At 41.6% G+C, this 27,413-nt stretch overlaps 1 protein-coding gene across 4 annotated transcripts in view; it reads right to left on the minus strand.

The window, feature by feature from the left end:
* The window catches only part of SEPTIN11 (septin 11), a 131,256-nt gene that overhangs the window by 62,716 nt on the left and 41,127 nt on the right, over window positions 1-27,413 (minus strand). For all 4 annotated transcript variants that reach the window (XM_069743224.1, XM_069743220.1, XM_069743222.1 and 1 more), the window contains exon 2: window positions 9,803-9,923. In XM_069743224.1, the coding sequence (XP_069599325.1) occupies window positions 9,803-9,923 (121 nt within the window). The remainder of the gene's footprint in view (window positions 1-9,802; window positions 9,924-27,413) is intronic.

Here is a 27,413-nt window from a genome sequence, read left to right on the forward strand (position 1 = left end):
ACATCCCAAAAAATGGAAACGGGTCTCGGAAAATGGTGACAAATGCAAAAAAAATGTCACTACTTAAATAAAAAAAATATATACATGTTTGGTATCTGCGTACTCGTGCTGACCTGAGGAATCATATTGTAAGGTCAGGTTTACCATATAGTAAACATGGTAAATAAATAAATACGGTAAATAAAAATTGTGGAATTGCACTTTTTTGCAATTTCACTACAGCTGGAATTTCTTTCCCGTTTTACATTACACTATATGGTAAAACCAATGGTGTCATTAAAAAGCATAACTGGTCCTGCAAAAAAACAAGCCCTCATATGGCCATATTGGCAAAAATATAAAAGTTATGGCTCTTGGAAGAAGGGGAGGAAAAAACAAAAACGAAGAAAATGGCCATGGCGTCAAGGGGTTAAAGCTATCCCAACTTTAAAATATTGCATTTGTCACATCTGAGAAATTAACAGGCAGTAAAAGGGTCCCAGAAGCGCACTTAAAAGGGAACTTCACAACTCTGGTTTCCAGTGTAATCTCATAACTGAGTCATCACAACCACAAGGCCAATTGGGACCTGACACATCAACACATCATGAATCTGACCCATCAGTCATTAGTGCACACATTGCACTGAGCCAAGCACACATGATTTCACACACACTAATTAGATTAAAAGGACTATTAATCAGATCGAAAAAGAATCCACCATTTAAAGGAATGCATGATCTATGTTTACATCAGGTTTGTGTGTTAAATCTATTTTTGGGGGGCATTTTTTTCAATATCATAATTTGTATTAAAAAAAAAAATAATCTTGCTATTTTCCCACTGGCCAATGGGCATATTTTAAGACTCCCATCCTGCCCTTTCAGAATTTTTATTATCATAACTGTCAGGATTAGCATGACATATTACACTTCTATACACAGCTGGTAACACAGGGTCCACCATTCACCAAAGCTGACCCTCTCTTCGCAAGCAGCTTTGCACACGCTCATTAGATGCTTCAATGCAAAACATAGGGTCTGAGTCAGTCTAGAATTGTTAACTAATGTACATGTGAATTTCCTGAAGAACAGCGAGTATGAGTCTAGAATAGATGCAGTAGCCAGAGGGAAAATTGCAAGAATACTGATTTATATTTTTAATGCAGACTGATGATATCTGGTGACATCGGTGGGAAACAAGTGCCTGTTTTTCCCATTGTTTTATGACCAAAAAGGACCATTAAAATTCTTCAAAATGTTGTTCCCCATTATGTAACGATTAATTTGCTATATCGGACACATTTTTTTTTTACAGGGGTTGGGATTAGAGACAGTGATTTGATTGACAATTTCAGTTTTATTTCTTTATTACATGATTTTATTTATTACTAGATGGTGGCCCGATTCTAACGCATCGGGTATTCTAGAATATGCATGTCCACGTAGTATATTGCCCAGCGACGTAGTATATTGCCCAGCGACGTAGTATATTGCCCAGCCACATAGTATATTGCCCAGCCACATAGTATACAGTTATATGAAAAAGTTTGGGCACCCCTATTAATCTTAAGCTTAATGTTTTATAAAAATTGTTTTTTTTGCAACAGCTATTTCAGTTTCATATATCTAATAACTGTTGGACACAGTAATGTTTCTGCCTTGAAATGAGGTTTATTGTACTAACAGGAAATGTGCAATCTGCATTCAAACAAAATTTGACAGGTGCATAAGTATGGGCACCCTTATCATTTTCTTGTTTTAAATACTCCTACCTACTTTTTACTGACTTACTAAAGCACTTTTTTTGGTTTTCTAACCTCATTGAGATTTGAACTCCATAGCCAGGTGTATGCAATCATGAGAAAAGCTACTTAAAGTGGCCACTTGCAAGTTGTTCTCCTGTTTGAATCTCCTCTGAAGAGTGGCATCATGGGCTCCTCAAAACAACTGTCTAATGATCTGAAAACAAAGATTATTCAACATAGTTGTTCAGGGGAAGGATACAAAAAGCTGTCTCTGAGATTTAACCTGTCAATTTCCACTGTGAGGAACATAGTAAGGAAATGGAAGAACACAGGTACAGTTCTTGTTAAGGCCAGAAGTGGCAGGCCAAGAAAAACATCAGAAAGGCAGAGAAGAAGAATGGTGAGATCAGCCAAGGACAATCCTCAGACCACCTCCAGAGAGCTGCAGCATCAACCTGCTGCAGATGGTGTCACTGTGCATCGGTCAACTATACAACGCACTTTGCACAAGGAGAAGCTGTATGGGAGAGTGATGCGAAAGAAGCCATTTCTACAAGCACGCCACAAACAGAGTCGGCTGAGGTATGCAAAAGCACATTTGGAGAAGCCAATTTCTTTTTGGAAGAAGGTCCTGTGGACTGATGAAACCAAGATTGAGTTGTTTGGTCATACAAAAAGGCGTTATGCATGGCAGCCAAAAACACAGCATTCCAAGAAAAACACTTGCTACCCACAGTAAAATTTGGTGGAGGTTCCATCATGCTTTGGGGCTGTGTGGCCAATGCCGGCACCGGGAATCTTGTTAAAGTTGAGGGACGCATGGATTCCTCTCAGTATCAGCAGATTCTTGACAATAATGTTCATGAATCAGTGACAAAGTTGAAGTTACGCAAGGGATGGATCTTTCAGCAAGACAATGATCTAAAACACAGCTCCAAATCTACTCAGGCATTCATGCAGAGGAACAATTAGACTGTTCTGGAATGGCCATCCCAGTCCCCAGACCTGAATATCATTGAACATCTGTGGGATCATTTGAAGAGGGCTGTCCATGCTCGGCGACCATCAAATTTAACTGAACTGGAATTGTTTTGGAAAGAGGAATGGTCAAAATACCTTCATCCAGGATCTCATTAAGAGCTACAGGAAGCGATTAGAGGCTGTTATTTTTGCAAAAGGAGGATCGACTAAATGTTAATGTCACTTTTCTGGTGGGGTGCCCATACTTATGCACCTGTCAAATTTTGTTTGAATGCAGATTGCACATTTTCTGTTAGTACAATAAACCTCATTTCAAGGCTGAAACATTACTGTGTCCAACAGTTATTAGATATATGAAACTGAAATAGCTGTTGCAAAAAAAACAATTTTTATAAAACATTAAGCTTAAGATTAATAGGGGTGCCCAAACTTTTTCATATAACTGTATTGCCCAGTCACGTAGTATATTGCCCAGTGACGTAGCATATTGCCCAGCCACATAGTATATTGCAGAGCCACGTAGTACATTGCCCAGTCACATAGTATATAGCAGAGCCACGTAGTATACTGCCCAGCCACGTAGTATATTGCCCAGCGACGGAGTATATTGTCCAGCCACATAGTATATTGCCCAGCCACGTAGTATATTGCCCAGCACAGAGCCACATAGTATAGAGACTTAAAAAAAAAAAAAAACATATACTCACCTTCTGAAGGCCCGTTGAAGTCCTGCTATACTCACCATCCGGCGCCTTTCCCGCTCCTCGCCACGCTCCTGGGATAGCTCCATTGCAAACGGCAGCTTCCGGTCCCAGGGCTGGTGTGAGCAGGACCTATGATGACATCGCGGTCACATGACCGTGACATCACGGCAGGTCCTTGTCGCACACCAGCCCTGGGACCAGAAGCTGTCGCTTGCACTGGAGCGGTCCCGGGAGCGTGGCGAGGAGCGGGAAAGGCGGCGGAGCGTGAGTGTAGCAGGTTTTTTGTTTTTAGCAGGTTTTTTGTTTTTTTTATTATTTTTAACATGACATATTTTTACTATTGATGCTGCATAGGCAAATAGTTGGGGACACAGGGTTAATAGCAGTGGTAACGGAGTGCGTTACACCGCGGGCCGTTACCGCTGCCATTAACCCTGTGTGAGCGGTGAGTGGAGGGGATTATGGAGAGGGCGTCGGGCAGTGAGTGCAGGGGAGGGACTAATCGGACTGTGGCCGTCGCTGATTGGTCGCGGCAGCCATGACAGGCAGCTGTCGAGACCAATCAGTGAATGAATAACCGTGACAGACGGAAGTGACCCTTAGACAATTATATAGTAGATTCATTTTACACATGCCGCCCCCATAGGGTGATAAAAGATCTTTTTTTTTGGGGGGGGGGGATTTAATTATTTAAAGAGGTGTATAATGCCCCCATCGATTTACACCTTAACTACGGGGTAAGTATTTGTGTAAATACCTTCTGCTGCCATATATGCATATATGCCTGTGAGCGGTGCTATTGCTGCTCGCTCAGTCCGCATCACGTGACCCCGGCTGCAACCGCCGCTGACATATGCTGATGTCACCACAACTTCTGGATTTCCTGGATTCACCCAGGTGTGACCCAGTCGCACGCACCTCTCGACTGACTGGGCAGCGGGCGCCGTTTCACCGCCCGTCACAGCCCAGTATCCAGCGAGCGCTTTCCCTCTCTCCTCTGCTTTCATTGGCCGCGAGTACGCGCTGGATACACGATCCATAATGGATACTGATGTATCTTTTATTTATATTTCAGTTTAGCACAAAATAACTTTTCCTGCAATCCAACTAATCCAATTGATCCGTGGCCAAATAGTAAATTGTGTTGCTGATTGTAATATCAATAGATCTCACAATTACACCACACTCCTGTTCTATTAGGCCGGCCTCACACTCAGCGTATAAAAATACGGTCCGTAATTTACGGCCGTAATACGCAGAAAAGTCCCCAAAATAGTGGTCCGTATCTCCTCCGTAGGCAGGGTGTGTCAGCGTATTTTGCGCATGGCATCCTCCGCATGTAATCCGTATGGCATCCGTACTGCGAGATTTTCACGCAGGCTTGCAAAACCGACATACGGACATACAATGGATCCATGTTCTCAAAAAATCATAAAAACATATGTACTGTCTATATATATATATATATATATATATATATATATATATATATATATATCAGTGAGACACATATATATATATATATATATATATATATATATATATATATTTATTAATATTTCATCCAGCGCGAGATAGCTTTAAAGCCGGTAATTCAATTGCCGGCTTTTGCTATCTCCTTCCTAAACCCGACATGATATGAGACATGGTTTACATACAGTAAACCATCTCATATCCCCATTTTTTTGCATAATCCACACTACTAATGTTAGTAGTGTGTATGTGCAAAATTTGGGCGCTCTAGCTATTAAATTAAAGGGTTAAATGGCGGAAAAAATTGGTGTGGGCCCCCGTGCAATTTTCTCCGCCAGAGTAGTAAAGCCAGTGACTGAGGGCAGATATTAATAACCTGGAGAGGATCCACGGTTTTTGGTTTTCTGGAAGATGCGCCTATTCTGGCACTTGGCCACTCTCTTCCCATTCCTGTGTAGTGGTGGGATATGGGGTAATGAAGGGTTAATGTCACCTTGCTATTGTAAGGTGACATTAAGCCAGATTAATAATGGAGAGGCGTCAATTCTGACACCTATCCATTATTAATCCAATTGTATGAAAGGGTTAAAAAACAAACACACACACATTATTACAACGTATTTTAATGAAATAAAGACACAGGTTGTTGTAATATTTTATTAGACTCTTAATCCATCTGAAGACCGCAGCTCTGTAACAAAGGAAAAATTTAAAAAACAATATCTCATACCTTCCGATGATCTGTCACGTCCCACGATGTAAATCTATCTGAAGGGGTTAAATTATTTTACAGGCAGGTGCTCTGCTATAATGCAGCTGTGCTCCTGCCTGTAAAACCCCAGCGAATGAATGGAAAGTAGGTCAATGACCTGTAGTTACCTTCATTCGCAGTGATGCGCCCTCTGCTGGTTGTCCTCATATGACCTCGAGCGTGGGAACTTTTCAGAATTTTTGACCAGCCTTGAGGTCATATGAGGACAACCAGCAGAGGGCGCATCACCGCGAATGTAGGTAACTACAGGTCATTGACCTACTTTCCATTCATTCGTTTGGGTTTTACAGGCAGGAGCACAGCTGCATTATAGCAGAGCTCCTGCCTGTAAAATAATTTAACCCCTTCAGATGGATTTACATAGTGGTTTTTAGCCAGGGGGGGCCAATAACCGTGGACCCTCTCCAGGCTATTAATATCCGCCCTCAGTAACTGGCTTTACTACTCTGGCGGAGAAAATTGTGCGGGAGCCCACGCCAATTTTTCCCGCCATTTACCCCTTTAATTTAATAGCTAGAGCGCCCAAATTTTGCACATACACACTACTAACATTAGTAGTGTGGAATATGCAAAAAAAATGGGGATATGAGATGGTTTAATGTATGTAAACCATGTCTCATATCATGTCGGGTTTAGGAAGGAGATAGCAAAAGCCGGCAATTGAATTACCAGCTTTAAAGCTGTCTAGCGCTGTATGAAATATTAATATATATACATATATGTGTCTCAATGACATATATATATATATATATATATATACCTATTCTATGTGTACACATTTATTCTACCTATTCTATTGTAAGCTGTCAGTGTGATTTTACTGTACACCGCGCTGAATTGCCGGCTTTTCTCTCTAACACCGCTGCGTATTTCTCGCAAGTCACACTGCTGGTCCGTGTGTAATCTGTATTTTTCTGGCCCCCATAGACTTTCATTGGCGTATTTTTTGTGCAATACGGTGACAAACGCAGCATGCTGCGATTTTCTACGGCTGTAGAAGACCGTATAATATGGATCAGTAAAATACAGCAGATAGGAGCTGGGGCATAGAGAAGCATTGGGCCGTGTGTAATGAGTGTTTTAAGGACGTATTTTATGCGCTCATACGTCCGTAAAACTCGCTAGTGTGAAGCCGCCCTTATACTTCCATGTTAAATTCAGCCAAGCTTTGTGTTACGGCACGCGTATTAACAGCCTTTTCTGCAGAAAAGCTCAATGGCCAATGATACATATAATAATGATCCTGTGCAGGGAGTTTCAGCATTATCATGTATGTAGATGGCATTGGGGTAGGGAGAGTGCAATACATAACCTGCAGTTGCAAAGACCGTTAGGCTGTGTCTACACGTCAAGTTTTTGCAGAATTTCTTTTTTCACAAAACCTGAAGTTGATGCCAGCAAAGTGAATAAGAATCCTGAAGTCTGGTGCACACATTGCTTACTTGTGACTGGCAGATGTAAATCTGCAGCGTGTCAATTCTTTCAGTGCTTTTCCTGAAGATCTCACCCATGCTAATGAGTGGGGAAAAATCTGCACGTGCTTTCCCTGCCAAGAAATGGTGCACAAATTACTGCACCAAATACTTAACAAGTACACAATACCCTTAAAATGTATTTTCCAGCAGACTGACTTGCCTGGTCTTGAGACCTAGTCTGTAGTGATAACCTCCTGCTGATAAAACACTGTTTCAATTGTATTGAAACTACAGCACACAGCCTAATAAGTGACACGTCACTGGAATCAGGGTCTCTGCCTCTAAATTATGCTGCGCTCAGATTAAATAGCAGAAACCTGCTGGCAAAATCCCTTTAATGGTTGACACAGTATTAAAGACCTGTTTTAGTTCCAGTTAAATCTTTTTTTCCCAAAATAGTAAAACAAAAATTCCCATCACTGCAAACTATCCCTGTGTACGCGAGCAGCTCAGTTCTGAGAACACAATGTACCACAGCGTTCAGGAAACCAGAGCAAATGCTCCCGTTTTAGTTGAGGGCTGGGGATATAGCTGTAGTGTTCCCTTTAATTTTAGTTCCAGCTGTCAAGTGCTACCATATGGAACCTGTAATGGTCTCCTAGCCAAGTTAAATACTGTAAACAAATTTGCAATTTGCAGTAAATTAGTGAGCAAAGTGTATCCAGAAAGAAACATTTTTATCAGTTCATGAAAGTTATATAAATACCAGCATTGGCAAGCACTGAAGAAAAGACTGCATGTTGTATAAATTGGGTGGCTACACATCTCTTTCCGGTTTTAAAAGAAAGGAAAGCTATATAAGGCCAGTTTCACACGTCCAGATAATTCCGGTACCGGAAAAATCGGTACCGGAATTATCCGTGTCCTTATGTTGAACATCAGTGTGGCACACGTGCGGCGTCCGTGTGCCAACTGAGGACCACACAGGCCGTGCAGGAGACAGCGCTACAGTTAAGCGCTGTCCCCTGCGTGCGGTGCTGAACCCGGTATTCATCCCTTCTCTCCAGCAGCGTTCGCTGGAAAGAAGGAATGAATAATCTTTTTTTTTTTTTTTATTTATTTTTGTTTTTAAAATAAAGTTGCCGGTAATCTGCCCCCTCCCACCCCCTGTGCGCCCCCCCCACTGGCATTAAAATACTTCCGCAGTGGTTTGGACGCTGCAGATTCCCAGCTGTTTTCCATGAGTTAACAGTACCATGTAAACCTATGGAAAACAAAATCCGCAGTGCACATGCTGCGGAAAAAAAACCTGCGGAAACGCTGTGTTGTTTATTCCGCAGCATGTCAATTCTTTGATGCGGATTCCGCAGCGGTTTACACCTGCTCCATTATAGGAATCCGCAAGTGTAAAACCGCAGGTGGAATCCGCACAAAAACCGTGGTAAATCCGCAGGTAAAACGCAGTGCATTTTACCTGCGAATTTCTCAAAACAGGTGGGAAAAATCCGCAGAGGTTCCATCTACGTGTGCACATACCCTTTTAGTCCATCTTAATTCTGTTACCTTTCTTCTATCATCTTCCCATCATATTTTCCCTCCCTTGGCAAAGATCAGACACCTGTTACACTTATCTGTTGATTTCACTGACAATACTTCCCCCCATTGTTATCACCGTCATGATATTCTCCTCATCTTGTTTCCTCTCCATATCCATGCTGGTGTTGTGCCTCCATGATGGATAGGTTCATCTCGTTGACCATCTGCCTATCCTATGTATCCTGTGCCATACACCTGATGCACTTACCTCTTTTTCACTCATTCCATGATCCTGCACCATCCATGTGTTCCCATGCCCTTTCATCATATCACTACCATATTACTTTTTATTATCGTAATTTGATCATATTGTATTTTACTTTGTACAACAGAGGACCTTAAAACACCTTTCACATAGGTCAAAATGTTGGACTACATCCGTCCTTCCTATGCTGGATCTACATAAATCTAAACAATCTTTAGCGAGAGTCAATGTCTGTTTCCTTGTGGCTGACGCTTCTCTTCTATGATATGGTAGCACCACAGTCCATTCTTTAAGAACAAATCTTTTACATAATGGCTTCGGACTTTACATATAATTTGGATCTACATGGGTGACATGAGGTGAATATGTCCAATTCTATTTACTTTCACCTCATCCATGCCCATGAAAAGGTTTATATTTAGGATTGACAGTCCCTTTAAGGCCTTAGGGATCTTTCACACTTCGGTCGTTTGGCATCCGTCGCAATCCGTCATTTTGGGCAAAAAACGGATCCTGCAAATGTGCTTGCAGGATGCATTTTTTGCCCATAGACCTGTATTAGCGACGGATCGCGACGGATGGCCACACCTCGCGTCCATCGTGCGACGGATCCGTCGTGTTTTGGCGGACCGTCGTCACAAAAAAAGTTCAAGTGACTTTTTTTTGTCCGTCGCGTCCGCCATTTTTGACCGCACATGCGCGGCCGAAACTCCGCCCCCTCCTCCCCGAACTGCAGAATGGGCAGCGGATGCGTCGAAAAACTGCATCCACTGCCCACGTCGTGCAAAACTTTCATGTCCGTCGGTAGGTCGGCCCGACGCATTGCGACGGACCCGTACCGACGGAAGTGTGAAAGAGCCCTTAGTCACAGTGATGCCACTCAGTGGAATACCTAGTATGGGAGGAACATCAAACAAGAAGCTGACTTACCAACACATAGAATATTAAAGCAAAATCCCTGGGATGTGGACTTGTTTACCAGCTGGTCAGGAAGACTGTCAAACCCAACATGTCCAGAGAGGGCCAGATTTCTGAGGTCATCACTGAGCGACTGGAAAAAGAAAACATAATTTTCATCTATTTAACCATGATTAAATAAACTTTAATAATCTACAAAAAACACAATAACACCAATATATACAGTGAGTGTATACATTAAACAGCAAAAACCTAGGGGGTTGGGGGAGGTTTTCTTGTTATGGGAGGGGGGGAAGGGATGTGTTTGGTGTATTAACATTTATTAAAAAATGGGGAAAGTATTATCATTTGTACTCTAATGCATGCTTATGTGTGTAATGTTATCATAGTAACATAGTAACATAGTTAGTAAGGCCGAAAAAAGACATTTGTCCATCCAGTTCAGCCTATATTCCATCATAATAAATCCCCAGATCTACATCCTTCTACAGAATCTAATAATTGTATGATACAATATTGTTCTGCTCCAGGAAGACATCCAGGCCTCTCTTGAACCCCTCGACTGAGTTCGCCATCACCACCTCCTCAGGCAAGCAATTCCAGATTCTCACTGCCCTAACAGTAAAGAATCCTCTTCTATGTTGGTGGAAAAACCTTCTCTCCTCCAGACGCAAAGAATGCCCCCTTGTGCCCGTCACCTTCCTTGGTATAAACAGATCCTCAGCGAGATATCTGTATTGTCCCCTTATATACTTATACATGGTTATTAGATCGCCCCTCAGTCGTCTTTTTTCTAGACTAAATAATCCTAATTTCGCTAATCTATCTGGGTATTGTAGTTCTCCCATCCCCTTTATTAATTTTGTTGCCCTCCTTTGTACTCTCTCTAGTTCCATTATATCCTTCCTGAGCACCGGTGCCCAAAACTGGACACAGTACTCCATGTGCGGTCTAACTAGGGATTTGTACAGAGGCAGTATAATGCTCTCATCATGTGTATCCTGACCTCTTAATGCACCCCATGATCCTGTTTGCCTTGGCAGCTGCTGCCTGGCACTGGCTGCTCCAGGTAAGTTTATCATTAACTAGGATCCCCAAGTCCTTCTCCCTGTCAGATTTACCCAGTGGTTTCCCGTTCAGTGTGTAATGGTGATATTGATTCCTTCTTCCCATGTGTATAACCTTACATTTATCATTGTTAAACCTCATCTGCCACCTTTCAGCCCAAGTTTCTGCTTTCTTCAATAAAAAGTATTTGATTTAAAAAAAAACAGCAAAAACCTAAAAAATAACAGGTAACCACTCATTATTAAATTCACGAAAATCACATCAGATCTGAGGCCGCACCATGAAGCAGGTACACAGCATAAATTATAGGAAATGTATGTAGGTATAGTATATAAGGAAATATGCCACAAACAAAATGAAATATGGTAATAAAAGTGCTCAGTGATATCTAAGAATGAAAAAAAATGGTACTCATGTCAATATAAACAGTAATAGTTATAATATAGAGATACCACAAATATATCTGGACCTACCAAGAGATGGAGCCTGAACTTCCATGTATGTTTCACCTAAGCTTTTTCAAGGAGAATATTTATGGTTTATTTAATATTTATTAATGAGTGGTTAGCTGTTATTTTTAGATTTTTACATAATGGAACAAACATTAAATCTTATTGGATTATCTCGGAATTGCTTTTTTAAGTTTGGATGAGGACAACCAGCAGAGGGCGCCTCACCGCGAATGAAGGTAACTACAGGTCATTGACCTGGTTTCCATTCATTCGCTGGGGTTTTACAGTCAGGAGCACAGCTGCATTATAGCAGAGCTCCTGGCTGTAATAAAAATTAACCCCTTCAGATGGATTTACATCGTGGGACGTGACAGATCCTCGGAAGGTATGTATATTGTTGGTTTATTATTTTTTCTTTGTCACAGAGCGAGGGTCTTCAGGTGGATTACCAGAATAAAATATTCAAACAACCTGTGTTTTTATTTCATTAAAAGACTTTTTAATAATGTGTTTGTGTTTTTTTTAACCATTTCAGACTATTGGATTTATAATGGAAAGGTGTCATAATTGACGCCTCTCCATTATTAATCTGGCATAATGTCACCTTACAATAGCAAGGTGACATTAACCCTTCATTACCGCATATCCCACAGCTACATGGGAGTGGGAAGAGAGAGGCCAAGTGCCAGAATAGGCGCATCTTCCAGATGTGCCTTTTCTGGGTTGGCTGGGGGCAGATGTTTTTAGCCGGGGGGGGGGGAGGGCAATAACCGTGGACCCTCTCCAGGCTATTAATATCTGCCCTCAGTCACTGGCTTTACTACTCTGGCGGAGAAAATTGCGCGGGAGCCCACGCCAATTTTTTCCGCGATTTACCCCTTTAATTGAATAGCTAGAACGCCCAAATTTTGCACATACACACTACTAACATTAGTAGTGTGGAATATGCAAAATAAATGGGAAAATGACATGGTTTACTGTATGTAAACCATGTCTCATATCATGTCGGGTTTAGGAAGGAGATAGCAAAAGCCGGCAATTGAATTACCGGCTTTCTGCTACATCGCGCTGGATGAAATATTAATATATTATATATATATATATATATATATATATATATATATATATATATATATATAGACAGTACATATGTTTTTATGATTTTTTGAGAACATGGATCCATTGTATAGCGGTATGTCGGTTTTGCAAGCCTGCGAGAAAATCTCACAGTACGGATGCCATACGGATTACATGCGGAGGATGCCATGCGCAAAATACGCTGACACACCCTGCCTACGGATGAGATACGGATCACTATTATGGGGACTTTTCTGCGTATTACGGCCGTAAATTACGGACCGTATTTTTATACGCTGAGTGTGACGCCGGCCTAATGTAGATTACAATTTCAAGTGTCTTAGGAGAGAAAAAAAACGCTCAGTACTTTTCCATGTACAGTGGATCCAACAATGAAATGGCTTTTTTATGCCAACTAATTGCTCCAAATATATCAACTTGGGTGATATTTCTGCTATCGTATAAGGAACGTTGGTCACCCAGATAATTCAAGCTAATTAAAAGGCACACACACACTAAAGCTATTACCGCTAATGTTATTACTGGCAAGTGTGATAAACTAGAATTTCCTGGCACAATATTAGAGGTATTAAATCAAATGAAAGTATGCCAAGAGAGAAGGATTGCTTACTCCACTTGTGCTCCTGATTTAAGAGGCGACAGCACATTCATTAGAAATTACATCTAGCAACTCTTTAGAAAGAGATCTCCAGATGATGTTCCTCATGAACGTGGAAATGAAAATTAAAGCAATCATTTTAACAAAGCTGCTTATTTTCATTAAACTCTTGCCGAGCTCTCCATCTGCACATGCGCAGCCATTTTCCCGGAGCCCAGTCCACAGCATAGGAAACCATGTCACTGCAGGGGCTTTGGGCTTTCACAATATGTCGGCAGCGCCCCCGCAGCACCGGACTCCAGCAGCATCGAACACCGGCGCGCCGCACAGCACATCCGAACTCTCCCTCATCCCAGCCTGCGGCCAGTAAGGTATATCCACATTATAAGACTCACCCCCATTTTCCCCAAAAGATTTTGGGGAAAAAGTGCATCTTATAATCCGAAAAATACAGTAGTTTTTAGGGCAGGCTTGAAACTGTGAATACTGGGAATTAGATTCCCAGGAGACTGAAAGCCCATGAGCGCAGGGTCCTCTCCCTCTGTACCAGTCTGTCACTGTTAGTTTGTTTTTTGTGATTCATATAGGTATTTTATAAGTACACCCTCTTCACACGTGCAGCACCATGGACTCAATGGTGTTTTAAAATAAAGTGGATAATAATACTCAAATTACCGTAGCTGCTTTTCAGAAATGCTGGTCAGAATGACAAAAGTGCTCCACCCTATTGTAAAATGAGCAGTTTTAACCCCTTAATAACTGCTGATACACCTTTTAACGGCGGCAGTTAAGGGTACTTATTCCTCAGAGCCGCTTTTTAACGGCGCTGAGAAATCAGGTTCTGAAAACCTCTGGGTCTCGGCTACCGAGAGTAGCTGAGACCCCAGAGAACATGATTCAAGTTGGTTTTTACCATCCCCAGTGTTGCGATCGCCATTATTCATAGAATAACGGCAACCGCAAATAATGGTTTCCCATTTATTTCTCTCTCCTCTGACATGATCTAGCACCTCAGAGAAGAGAGAAATGGGATCACCCAGTGATGTCCCCCGACCCTCAGCATCTTCCTCCAGGAAGAAAATGGCGGGCGCATACGCAGTGTGCCCGCAGAGATCTACCGGCCGACACTCTTAAATAAATAATCTTTATTTCTATATAGTGCTAACATATTCCGCAGCGCTTTACAGTTTGCACACATTATCATCACTGTCCCCATTGGAGCTCACAATCTAAATTCCCTATCAGTATGTCTTTGGAATGTGGGAGGAAACCCACGCAAACACGGAGAGAACATACAAACTCTTTGCAGATGTTGTCTAGGGTGGGGTTTGAACCCAGGACTCCAGCGCTGCAAGGCTGCAGTGCTAACCACTACGCCACCGTGCTGGGCAACAATAGGAGATTTTTCTTATTGGTTTATTTTGATCACTGTGATAGGCCCTATCACTGTGATCAAAATAAAAAATAGTAAATCAAACCCCCCTTTATCACCCCCTTAGTTAAGTAAAAATAAAAAAATAAAAAAATATATATTTCTTTCCATTTTCCATTAGGGTTAGGGTTTGGGCTAGGGTTAGAGTTGGGCAAAAGTTAGGGTTGGGGCCAGGGTTAGAGTTGGGGTTAGAGCTAGGGTTAGGCTAAGGTTGGGGCTAGGGTTGGGGTTATGCTTGTGGTGTTGGGGTTAGGGTGGTGTTGGGGTTAGGATTGTGGTTAGGGTTATGGCTTGGATTAGGGGTGTGTTGGGGGTTAGGGCTGTGTTAGGGTTGGAGTTAGAATTGGGGGTTTCCACTTTTTAGGTACATCAGGGGGTCTCCAAACGCGACATGGCGCCCACCATTGATTCCAGACAATTTTGCATTCAAAAAGTCAAACGGTGCTCCTTTCCTTCTGAGCCCTGCCATGCGCCCAAACAGTGGTTTTCGCCCACATACGGGGTATTAGCGTACTCAGGAGAAATTGCACAACAAATTTTGTGGTCCATTTTCTCCTGACACCATTGTGAAAACAAAAAAGTTTCGTTCCAAAGCAAATTTTTTGTGAAAAAAAAGTAAAATGTTCATTTTTTTCCTTCCACATTGCTTTTGTTCTCGTGAAGCACCTGAAGGGTTAATAAACTTCTTGAATGTGATTTTTGCGCACCTTGAGCGGTGCAATTTTTAGAATGGTGTCACTTTTAGGTGTTTTCTGTGATATGGACCTCCCAAACTGAATTCAAATGTGAGGTGCGGATGTAAAGGAGACATGTGGGAAATGTTATTTATTAACTATTTTGTGCGATATGACTCTCTGATTTAAGGGCACAAAAATTAAAAGTTTGAAAATTGCAAAATTTTCAAAATTTTTGCCAAATTTCTGGGGTTTTTTTTTCCAGAAATAAATGCAAGTCATATTGAAGAAATGAGAAACAGTCTCAGAATCACAGGGATCCGTTGAAGCGTTCCAGAGTTATAACCACATAAAGTGACAGTGGTCAGAATTGTAAAAATTGGCCTGGTCATTGACGTACAAAATTGGCTCTGTCACTAGGGGTTTAGTACAGTTCGGCATTCTGTATATAGTTTGTGAAATATTGTGACAGGTCTGACAATAAATTACCAATCGTAAAATATTAAAATGTCTAGGAATGTCTGGATCTATTATACAGGAAAGAAATATATCTTGGTACCGTGTTAGCCAGTGGATAGTGGATTTTTTTCCTATTCGATGTTGTGCATAAATATGTGATTTTTCAGAATTTGTGTTAGTCTTTGCCTGATGAAGAGACCTGAGTAGTCTTGATAGCTTGCAATTTGTTACCATCTTTTCAGTTAGCCATTAAAAGGTATCAACCACTGAGGACTCTCAATTCTAAATATTTTTGGATCTATTATATATTTTCTGGCGCTCATGTAATCATGCTTCTCGCAGCAGATATTGCAATTTAGAAAATGTTTGAGTCTCATGGTTTTTGTTCACATTATCCTTTTATAAACACAGATACAGGAAACACTTGACCATTATTCAAGTGAAAGCCACATTTAATGCCAAAATGTGTTTTGCAGCTTCATACTACTGTATGTGATAAATACGTACTGGTTGACTCTTAGATCTCACGCAGACAACGGTAAAAATCGCATAGCACTCACTCCCATGTTATTCTATGTGGTTGGGCACATGTTCGATTTTTTCCTCGGACAGAGCCGAGCATGCCCCAGTTTGATCCAATATTAAAAATCGCACTCGGCCATGCAAGTCAATGAGTGCATGGGAAACATTGGACTGCACTCGGATGACATCTAAGTGCAGCCTGATTTCCACAGACTGACAAAATGGAGAAGATGGAAGAAACATGTCTCCATCCTTTCATCCACCCTCTGATTCGCACCTAGCACATTTTTCATTTTATGTTTTCCCTCCCTCTTGTTCTTAGAGTCATAACTTTATCTTTCCATTGACAGAGCCGTATGAGAGTTTCTACTTTGAGGGACTGGTTGTAGTTTTGAGTGACACCAATCATTTTACCATTAAATGTACTGAAAATTGAAAAATTCCAAGTGGGGTGAAATAGTGAAAAAACAAATCAAAGAAAGAAACGCAATTCTAGCATGATTGTTTGTGCTGGTTTTATTGTGCAGTAAAAATAATTCTGCAGGCCCGTACAATTATGGCGATATCAAGCTTATGAAGTTTTGTGGTTTGTGTTGTCATTTTTTGAGACCCAAAACTTTTCCATCTGTCCATGGCGCTAGGGAACAGCTTGTTTATTGAGTTCTCAGCTGATTTTCTTTATTGATGCCATTTTGCGTTACATACAACATTGTTTGCTTTTTAGTGGGTTTTTTTTTTTTTCGTGGGAAAATGATGCAACCAAAAACTGGCAATTCTGGCGTTTTGAGATTTTCTTTACAGTATTTAACATCCGGTCTAAATTACGGTATTTAATATTTTGATAGATTAGACGTTTTAGATTCAACATCCACGATCATATTGCAGTGCCATCAGTTTGATGGTGACATTTATATGATTAAACTACAGCAAGTGGAGCAAGCTCCGGTCGCTGCAGTTACAAGTAGATCCCAGCTATGTAACATAGCTGGCAACTGCATGGAATGAAGGAGGCTCAGCTCCTGAGCAGATTTCAATTAGCCCTTAGAGACCTATGATAGAGATGTACAGCCTGTATATCTATAAGGCCTATATGCAGTTTGACCGGCAGGAGGACAGTTTTGTGTAAACAGGATTTCCACTGCCCAAAACTATGGCAGCCTATGCCATGATCTATTACACATCGCTCAGCACGCATACATTACTTTGATCTTAAATATGCAAATTGTCTCTTCAGAGAGGAAGAGGACTAGAACTCTAGTGCCACCTACTGGAAGTAGCAATTATAACAGTCAATGTCGACCCTTTAACGAGCCTTGTCAAATGACATGACTTTGGATTTGATCTTAAACAAAAGGCTTGTGGTTTGGCGGGTCGGTCGTATTGTACAGTACTACCAAGACCCTTGCACTGGTACTTGGTACTCTAGAGCCATTTTTCCAGCTGAGAATGTTAATTGTGGTAGATAAAGCCCTTTGCAATTGTGCTAGGAATTGCATTAGCAATTAGATGAGCCTAGGGTTATGAAAATGACAGAGACCAAGCTTTGTTCAAGGGAACTATTTGTCTTTGCTCTAGGGAGGGTGCACACAGGTATTAGGCCTGTATATAAGGCCAAGCAGTAGTAGTAGACTGCACAAATCACTAACTGGCCACGAGTGGTCCAACTGTACGCCAGCTTGTTGGAAGCATTACTAAAGGCTAATAATCTCAATTTGTGGGCCAAGATAGTGTTAGCGTTTGCCCCAGAATTACATGATTTGAATATCTTACTCCTTAACTAAACTACTGCCAATCTTCAGCATGAGATGCCTAGATTTGGAAAATGTAAAATACAGGATATTCTACAGCATTCTTTCCGGTGTGGCATTAATAAAAAACATGTTCTGCTATTTTACCTAAGTGTGCCAATATCTCGTTTCTGGAGGGCAGTGTAAATATGTCATTATTCAGCTAGTGCAGTAGCAGGCGAGAGTACAATGTTTTTCTGCTGACCAGCACATTACACTAGCGATCCCTCCTTTAGTTTCTGCATGCTTTAAAGAAAATGTCTGGTATGTCAAAAACGAAGCAGAAACCACAAGCGCACAGCAGACGAGCAGATGCGTTCATAAAGGGTGTGTAAGATCAATCCTAGCGGCCTGGATACAGAACAGGCTAGAAATACTCGGAGCAGCAGAGAACATTGTGATAGCTGGATTGTGTCAGGTACGAACTGACCAAGTATGACAGTTATAAACACAAGAAATAAGCACAGATATGTAGCAGGTCAGAGGAGGTTTCTTGTCTCTGGAGAGGATACATCACTAACATTACCATAGGTTGCAGGATAGCACACTAAAAGCTGCAGCTGCTCTCAAAAAACAAAATAACTTTTATTCAGCTTCCTAGGTCAACATCAGTTCTAATGATATCAGAAGAATGGGGGTCCCCGGAATCCCTCAGTGCAGTAAGGTTGCCCGACTGGTAGTATCCAGTCACAGGAAGAAATAAATTGCAGGAAAGGCCTATTGAACATAATTCTATTTTTCTATACTACATTATTCTATTATTGTATAGGAGGTACATAAATAGTTCAGTGGGAACAGTGCCTGAGATAAGCGAGGGGGCTAAAGGCCAAATCACGACCAATGATTGCTACTTCCAATAAGTAGCACTAGAGGTCAAGTCCTCTTAGACCAGAAGAGACGATTTGCATATTTAATTTCCCAGATTTTCAATTTCCTAATTTCATGCAAAGGGTTTAAGTCTCCTTATACTAGTATGCCAGACCTGGCATGTCATTCTCCACAAAAAGAAAACTTAGATACCAATGACCAGTTATGAAAACCATGCAAGTTTGGTTTTCGCAAAGTTTGATGCTCCAGTGTTTTTAGATCCTTTAGTTGGATGTTTCTATGGTGTATTGAAGAATAATTAGGGTATATTCACAAGAGTCGTTTTTTTACTCTGGTGCATAAAATATGCAGTTTTAAAATACTCACATACGCTTTTTTCTGCCATGTATATATTGGGCCCTGCTGCATTTTTGCCAAGACGCAGCATGCCAATTCTTTCAGTGGTTTTGCAGCGCTTTTTATCCATTCAAGTGCGTGGACAAACAAAAACACAAAAAGGGAGCAATGGATTATATACGGCACTCAAAGTCATTGGAATAGGTGCTCAAGTAGGGTATCCATCCCAAAATCAATGTAAGTTGAGTGCCGAGTTTTTTACTTATACCAAAAGGGAGCCGTTAGGCGGCCTTATAAATTGGACCGAAATCTGCCCACAAAGCACAGACTGGCTGGCGGCTCTCCTGAACGGAGCGTAAAGGTACCGTCACACTAAGCGACGCTGCAGCGATACCGACAACGATCCGGATCGCTGCAGCGTCGCTGTTTGGTCGCTGGAGAGCTGTCACACAGACAGCTCTCCAGCGACCAACGATCCCGAGGTCCCCGGTAACCAGGGTAAACATCGGGTAACTAAGCGCAGGGCCGCGCTTAGTAACCCGATGTTTACCCTGGTTACCAGCGTAAAAAAACAAACAGTACATACTTACATTCAGCTGTCTGTCCCTTGCCGTCTGGTTCCTGCCTTGACTGCTGGCCGTAAAGTGAAAGCAGAGCACAGCCACAGCGGTGAGTCACCGCTGTGTGACTCACCGCTGTGCTGTGCTTTCACTTTCACTTTGCGGCCAGCAGTCAGTGCAGGGACCAGACGGCAAGGGACAGACAGCTGAATGTAAGTATGTACTGTTTGTTTTTTTACGCTGGTAACCAGGGTAAACAGCGGGTTACTAAGCGCGGCCCTGCGCTTAGTTACCCGATGTTTACCCTGGTTACCAGTGAAGACATCGCTGAATCGGTGTCACACACACCGATTCAGCGATGTCTGCGGGGAGTCCAGCGACGAAATAAAGTTCTGGACTTTCTTCCCCGACCAGCGATCTCCCAGCAGGGGCCTGATCGCTGCTGCCTGTCACACTGGACGATATCGCTAGCGAGGACGCTGCAACGTCACGGATCGCTAGCGATATCGTCTAGTGTGACAGTACCTTAAGGCTATGTGCACACGTTCAGGATTTCTCGCAGAAAATTCCTGAGAAAAACCTGACATTTTCTGCAAGAAATCTGCATGCGTTTTTGCCGCAAAAGTAAAAAAAAAAAACACTACATACTCACATTCTGATGTCTGTCACGTCCCCCGGCGTCCACAGGGTTAAAACTGCTTTTGGCAGGAGCGCTGCAGGGGGACGTGACAGACATCAGAATGTGAGTATGTAGTGTTTTTTTTTTTTTACTTTTACAATGGTAACCAGGGTAAATATCGGGTTACTAAGCGCGGCCCTGCACTTAGTAACCCGATGTTTACCCTGGTTACCCGGGGACTTCGGCATCGTTGAAGACAGTTTCAACGATGCAGAAGTCGTTCCCCTGATCATTGGTCGCTGGAGAGAGCTGTCTGTGTGACAGCTCCCCAGCGACCACACAACAACTTACCAATGATCACGGCCAGGTCGTATAGCTGGTCGTGATCGTTGGTAAGTCGTTTAGTGTGACTAAAGCTTTATAATAGTTTATTAAACGCTCAATCCAATTGAAGACCCTTGTCACCTGAAACAAAGTTAAAATAAAAAAAACAACAATATCCCTTACCTCTCCAGCATTACAGTCAAGTCCCACGATGTAAATCCATCAGAATGCAGCTGTGCTCCTGACTGTAAAATCTGGGGAATGAATGGAAAGCAGGGGAACGTAGCTACCTAGACTTGCGGTGCTGCGCCCCCTGCTGGCATAACCTCATATGAACTCGAGCGTGAGAAAATATTCTGAAAAATTCCCACGCTCGAGTTCACATGAGTTTATGCCAGCAGGGGGCGCAGCACCGCAAGTGTGTGTGACTCCGGCCTTAATTTGAGTTTTTCTTGAGGACGAACATTTGTTTTTTTTCTGTACTAGATACAGGAATTCTAGATGAACACACAAAATGCATACAAATTCCATCAACCGCCTCTTCCAGCTCCATAGAAACAAATCTTAGCAGATAATCTGTTTCATAGGGTTGTTAAGTACAAGGTTCTGAAGAACGCCCTAGTCATAAATAGATTTGCATGCAAAATCTCCTGGCTGTAAAAATGCTAGTCTGTTGCAATTACGTCATTGTAAGACTAATATATCTCTCCAACTTTGCGCATCATATATTCATTATTCACAAATATTATAGCAATAGTGACCATAAAAAGGTCTGACTCCTGACAAGTTCCCTTTAAGCTGACTACACGCCTTAAAGGGAACCTGTCGCCATGAAAATGCATTCTAATCTGTTGACACCATATTATAGAGCAGGGGGAGCGGAATAGATTTATACATAATTTTATAGCCTGTGTTTTATACATTTAATCCTCTGCTCTTTCTGTGATTTTCAGTCCTGTGGGTGGTCCTATCAGTGACTGACACCATGTCCATACACCATGTTCCAAATTATTATGCAAATTATATTTTTCTCGGATTTTCCTAAATGACAGTCAGTCTAATAAAAGTCATCACCCGTAGAGAATACATCGAATTTTATTGAAGAAACCTCCCAATGATAACAGTATAATCTCCAAAATGACTAAAAACTCAAAATGCACTGTTCCAAATTATTAGGCACAGTAGAATTTCTATACATTTGATATGTTTTAAAGAACTGAAAATGCTCATTTGTGGAATTTGCAGCATCAGGAGGTCACAATCACTGAACAAAAAAAGCTACCGTATTTAAATCCAAAACATCCCAACAGGCCAAGTTACATGTTAACATATGACTCCTTCTTTGATATCACCTTCACAATTCTTGCAACCATTGAACTTGTGAGTTTTTGGAGAGTTTCTGCTTGTATTTCTTTGCATGAAGTCAGAATAGCCTCCCAGAGCTGCTGTTTTGATGTGAACTGCCTCCAACCCTCATAGATCTTGTGCTGGATGATACGCCAAAGGTTCTCTATTGGGTTGAGGTCAGGGGAAGATGGTGGCCACACCATGAGTTTATCTCCTTTTATGCCCATAGCAGCCAATGACTCAGAGGTATTCTTTGCAGCATGAGATGGTGCATTGTCATGCATGAAGATGATTTTGCTCCTGAAGGCACGTTCCTGCTTTTTAGACCATAGAAGAAAGATGTCAGTCAGAAACTCTATTTACTTTGCAGAGGTCATTTTCACACCTTCAGGAACTTTAAAGGGCCCTACCAGCTGTTTCCCCATGATTCCGGCCAAAAACATGACTCCTCCACCTTCTTCTTGCTGACATCGCAGCCTTGTTGCGACATGGTGGCCATCCACCAACCATCCACTACTCCATCCATCTGGACCATCCAGGGTTGCTCGACACTCGTCAGTTAACAAGACTGTTTGAAAATTAGTCTTCATGTATGTCTGGACCCACTGCAACTGTTTCTGCGCTTGTGAACACTGTTTAGGGGCGGCCGTATAGTACAGTTATATGAAAAAGTTTGGGCACCCCTATTAATCTTAAGCTTAATGTTTTATAAAAATTGTTTTTTTTGCAACAGCTATTTCAGTTTCCTATATCTAATAACTGTTGGACACAGTAATGTTTCTGCCTTGAAATGAGGTTTATTGTACTAACAGAAAATGTGCAATCTGCATTCAAACAAAATTTGACAGGTGCATAAGTATGCCCAAACTTTTTCATATAACTGTAGGTTTATGAACCAAAGCAAGCCTTTGAAGGATCCTATACCTTGAGGTTTGAGGGACTCCAGAGGCACCAACAGCTTCAAATATCTGTTTGCTGGTTTGTAATGGCTTTTTAGCAGCTGCTCTATTAATCCGATGCAATTGCCTGGCAGAAACCTTCCTCATTCTGCCTTTATCAGCACGAACACGTCTGTGCTCAGATTCAGCCACAAATCTCTTAACAGTTCGATGATCACGCTTAAGTTTTGGGAAATATCTAATGTTTTCATCCCTTGACCAAGGCATTGCACTATTTGATGCTTTTTGCATCAGAGAGATCCTTTTTCTTTCCCATGTTACTTGAAAACTGTGGCCTGCTTACTAATGTGGAACATCATTTTCAAGTAGTTTTCCTTTAATTAGAATCACCTGGAAAACTAATTATCACACGTGTTTAAGATTGATTTCAGTGATCCATTGAGCCCTGAGACACAATACCATCCATGAGTTTATTTGAAAAACAAAACAATTAAATCTATATGACATTTAAATCCAATTTACATAATAATTTGGAACGCGGTGTATATAGCTGTCAAATCACTGATAGGACAACCCAGTGGACCGAAAATCCCAGAATGATCACAGGATTAAATGATGAAAACACAAGTTATACTCAATCTTTTCTCACAAAACTACACATCAAACTACTCAGCTCCTCCAACTCTATAACATGGGGCAGGCAGATAGGACTGCATTTTCAAGGCGATAAGATTGACCTTAAAGAGCAATCACCCAAATGCTCCTATTGATTCCCCTATACCTATACATAAGTTTTCACTGGGAAAAGGGGAATGAGTTGTTGTCAGGCTTCTCTGGCAACAGCTTACTCCCCACCGAAACAGAGGATTGAGCATAACGAAATCTAACATGTTCAATCCTTCTTTTCCTCATGATATCTACTGCTAGGAGAGAATCGATACACGTTAAGATTGCTTTCCGGTCACCTCTAGGCTACGTTTTCGCAGGAGTATTTTGCTCAGTATTTCATATCAGTATTTGTAAGCCATAACCAGGAGTGGAACAATCAGAAGAAAAGTATAATAGTAACCCGTCACATGTTCTGTATTCATCACCCACTCTTGATGGCGTTTGTGTCCTTATCCTACATTGCATCTTATTACAGAAAATCCATTATGGCCTCCTTGGCATTTAACATTAACGCCCTGATGACCCCAGAGCACGTGAGATGAAGCCATAGTCAATTGTCAGACTACGGCTTGATTTTACAACCACCTAAACAGTGATTAAACTATGTATCCCCAACTGGACTCTCTGCACAAATGTAATCTAAAAACGATTTGTCAACACGTACAATAACGTGCTGCAAGATATAACGAAGAGGCGGAAAAGCATCACATAATTTTTGCAATTATAATTATGTATTTTGTATATAAGGGAGGAGGGCAAAAGAAATAAAACTTAATAAATAAAATATAATACACTAACAGGGCAAGAATAGATGTCCAGGGAGCTTTACTATAGCTCTGAACATAATGTTTTGCACTACCCTGATCTGGCATCCACATCAGTACGCCATGGCAGCCAGTCTACAGTAGTGTGAAATTCATTAGCTTGCACTTAAATCCCAGAATCCTTGGTACTTGTTGTAAATGTTACAACGCCATGACGTTCGTAGATCTAATGAAGGCTTAGGGACTAGGCCTTACACAACGTCATGTTGTTGAGCGTGCCTAATAATCGCAAGAGGTGCCCAAGATGCTGGCATTCGACTGCAAATCAAGGAAGATCTAAATACATTTGTCTGGCTGCCACAGAGTGAAAATCTTTTGCTCGTCTCTCCTTCTTATGCCTCCAAATTATATAGACATAATGAAGTATATTTTTATCTGACTGCATACAAATCCAAGAGTAAAAAAAGCACAAAAAACAGAGGTGGCATGCTATATCTGACCGCACGCTGACTTACAGAGCAATTCTCCCAGTTGGGGAAAAGATCCATTCACATTAAACCTGATTGAGCATGCTACGGCACATTCAGTCCATCTGGCTCCATAGTACTGAAGTGCATGGTGGTCTCTGTGCCACCATACATCCTACTGTACACTAACCACTATATCACTACATTATAGTGGATGACGACAAACACAGCAATGGAGACATGTGAGCATGCAGAATTGAAGAATAACTACAAGAAAAAAGTTTCTCTTGTGCAGCTACGGCCAAAACACAAGTATTTGCCTAGATGATGGTAACATTATTTCTGTAGGACACATGGTCATGTATGAGCTCTGTTCCACACACGCCTGAACATTCATGTCAGGACTTCTCGGCATGGCAGTGGCATTCAGGTCTCCGCCACCATGAGCTATAGGCATGCAATGTTTTTCGGGGTCATAGAATGTTTCAGATTCCATACAAAACTGAGTCTACATACCAGGCCACACCAACCTCCAAACCCAGCACTGTCCACGCAATAAGCTGAATTCCAATCAGCATGAAAACAGAAAACTAAAGAAAAATCTTGCACAACTCTTCCAGCGCGTCCTGAAATAACACTCAATATGTATATGCTCCTAAACCAAAAACAGACATCAGGGGTTGATCAACCTAAAATACAAAACATTTTCCTAAAAACAGAGTGCCAGAATATCCTAATAAAACATCCAGCAGAGACAAGTTTCACAATCGTTATGCATATGCGAAATGTGCGCTTCGTATAACTGTAGTCAACTATCTCCTTGGGTTTAGACCAGATAAAGACTATCCAAAGAAATGAAGTCAGAATGGGCAAGATATATTTTCAGATGTAAATTTGACTACAGAAATTACATTGAAAGTTATATTCTGCCATAAAAAAATATATCCTACTTCAGGAAAGACTTTTCTGTTTTTTTTCAAGGCAAGGGTGCCCAAGAGCAAGTGAGATGAAGCCATAGTCTATTGTCAGTCTAGGTGTCAATATGTACCCCAACTGGGCTCTCTGTACAAATGTAACTTATCAATGATTTGTAAAATGTCAATACCCAGAATAACATACAATTGAATGAAAGAAGATATAATGAAATCCTTCTGTGCTCTTATATTGTCTGAGGAAAGCATGAAGTTCTCTAAAATTTCCTGGTAGACGGCGGGGCTGACTTTGGTCTTGATAAAACACAGTGGAACTACACCAGCAGATGACATGGATCCCCAAACCATCACTCACTGTGGAAACTTCACACTAGACCTCAAGCAGCTTGGATACCTTGGACCACTGAGCAACAGTCCAGTTCTTTTTCTCCTTGGCCCAGATAAAAAGCTTCTGCCATTGCCTATTGGCCATGAGTGGCTTGACACAAGGAATGCGACACTTGTAGCCCAAGTACTGGATACATCTGTGTGTGGTGGCTCTTGAAGCAATGACTCCAGCAGCAGTCCACTCCTTGTGAATCTCCCCCAAATGTTTGAATGGCTTTTTCTTAACAATCCTTTCAAGGCTGCGGTTATCCCGGTTGCTTGTGGACCTTTTTCTACCACACTTTCCTTCCACTCAACTTTCCATTAATATGCTTGGATACAGCACTCTGAACAACCAGCTTCTTTAGCAATGACCTATTGTGGCTTACCTTCCTTGTGGAGTGTGTCAGCGACTGCCTACTGGACATCTGTCAAGTCAGCAGTCTTCCATGATTGTGGAGCCTACTGAAACAGACTAAAGGTACCGTCACATTAAGCAGCTTTCCAACGAGAACGACAGCGATCCGTGATGTTGCAGCGTCCTGGATAGCGATCTCGTTGTGTTTGACACGCAGCAGCGATCTGGATCCCGCTGTGACATCGCTGGTCGTTGCTAAAAGTCCAGAACTTTATTTGGTCGTCAGGTCGGCGTGATTCGTCATGTTTGACAGCAAAAGCAACAATGCCTGCAATGTTTTTACATGGAGCTAACAACCAGCGAGAACGATAATTACGTCACTGGATCGCTCCTGCATCGTTCTGCTGTTGCAACGCTGCAGCGATCGGCATCGTTGTCTATATCGCTGCAGCGTCGCTAAATGTGACGGTACCTTAAGGGACCTTTTTAAACGCTTAGGAAGCCTTTGCAGGTGTTTTTTGATAATTATTCTAATTTTTTGTGGTAATGACTTTTGGGTTTTCATTGGCTGTAAGCCATAATCATCAACAATAACAGAAATAAACACTTGAAATACATCACTCTGTTTGTAATGACTCTATATAATGCATTAGTTTCACTTTTTGTATTGAAGAACTGAAGTAAATTAACTTTTTGATGATATTCCAATTTTGTGAGAAGCACTTGTGTGTTTAACTACTTAACACTTTTCCATACCCGCTGCCCTGATGTTACAGGTCTATCCATATACATGCATGCAGAAACAGACCTGACTGGCAGAGGGAGAGGAAAAGCCGCAAAGGACCTGCCTGTCTGACAAGTCTCGTATGGCTCGGTCCCCAGCGGTTTTTAAACTACGGTATGTTTTTCTCTAAATATACAATATCCATTGTTGGTAGCATCTCATCTTGGGGGGAGCAGTCAGACGCTGAGCATTCTCTATAACACAATGGGTGCTGGCTGCTTTACATAGTCTGCAGGCAGCTGTTGGGACCCGAGATAACTCTGATTCTGCCAGATTAACC

The sequence above is a fragment of the Ranitomeya imitator genome, chromosome 1, assembly GCF_032444005.1.
Source record: "Ranitomeya imitator isolate aRanImi1 chromosome 1, aRanImi1.pri, whole genome shotgun sequence".
Taxonomy (NCBI): Eukaryota; Metazoa; Chordata; class Amphibia; order Anura; family Dendrobatidae; genus Ranitomeya; species Ranitomeya imitator.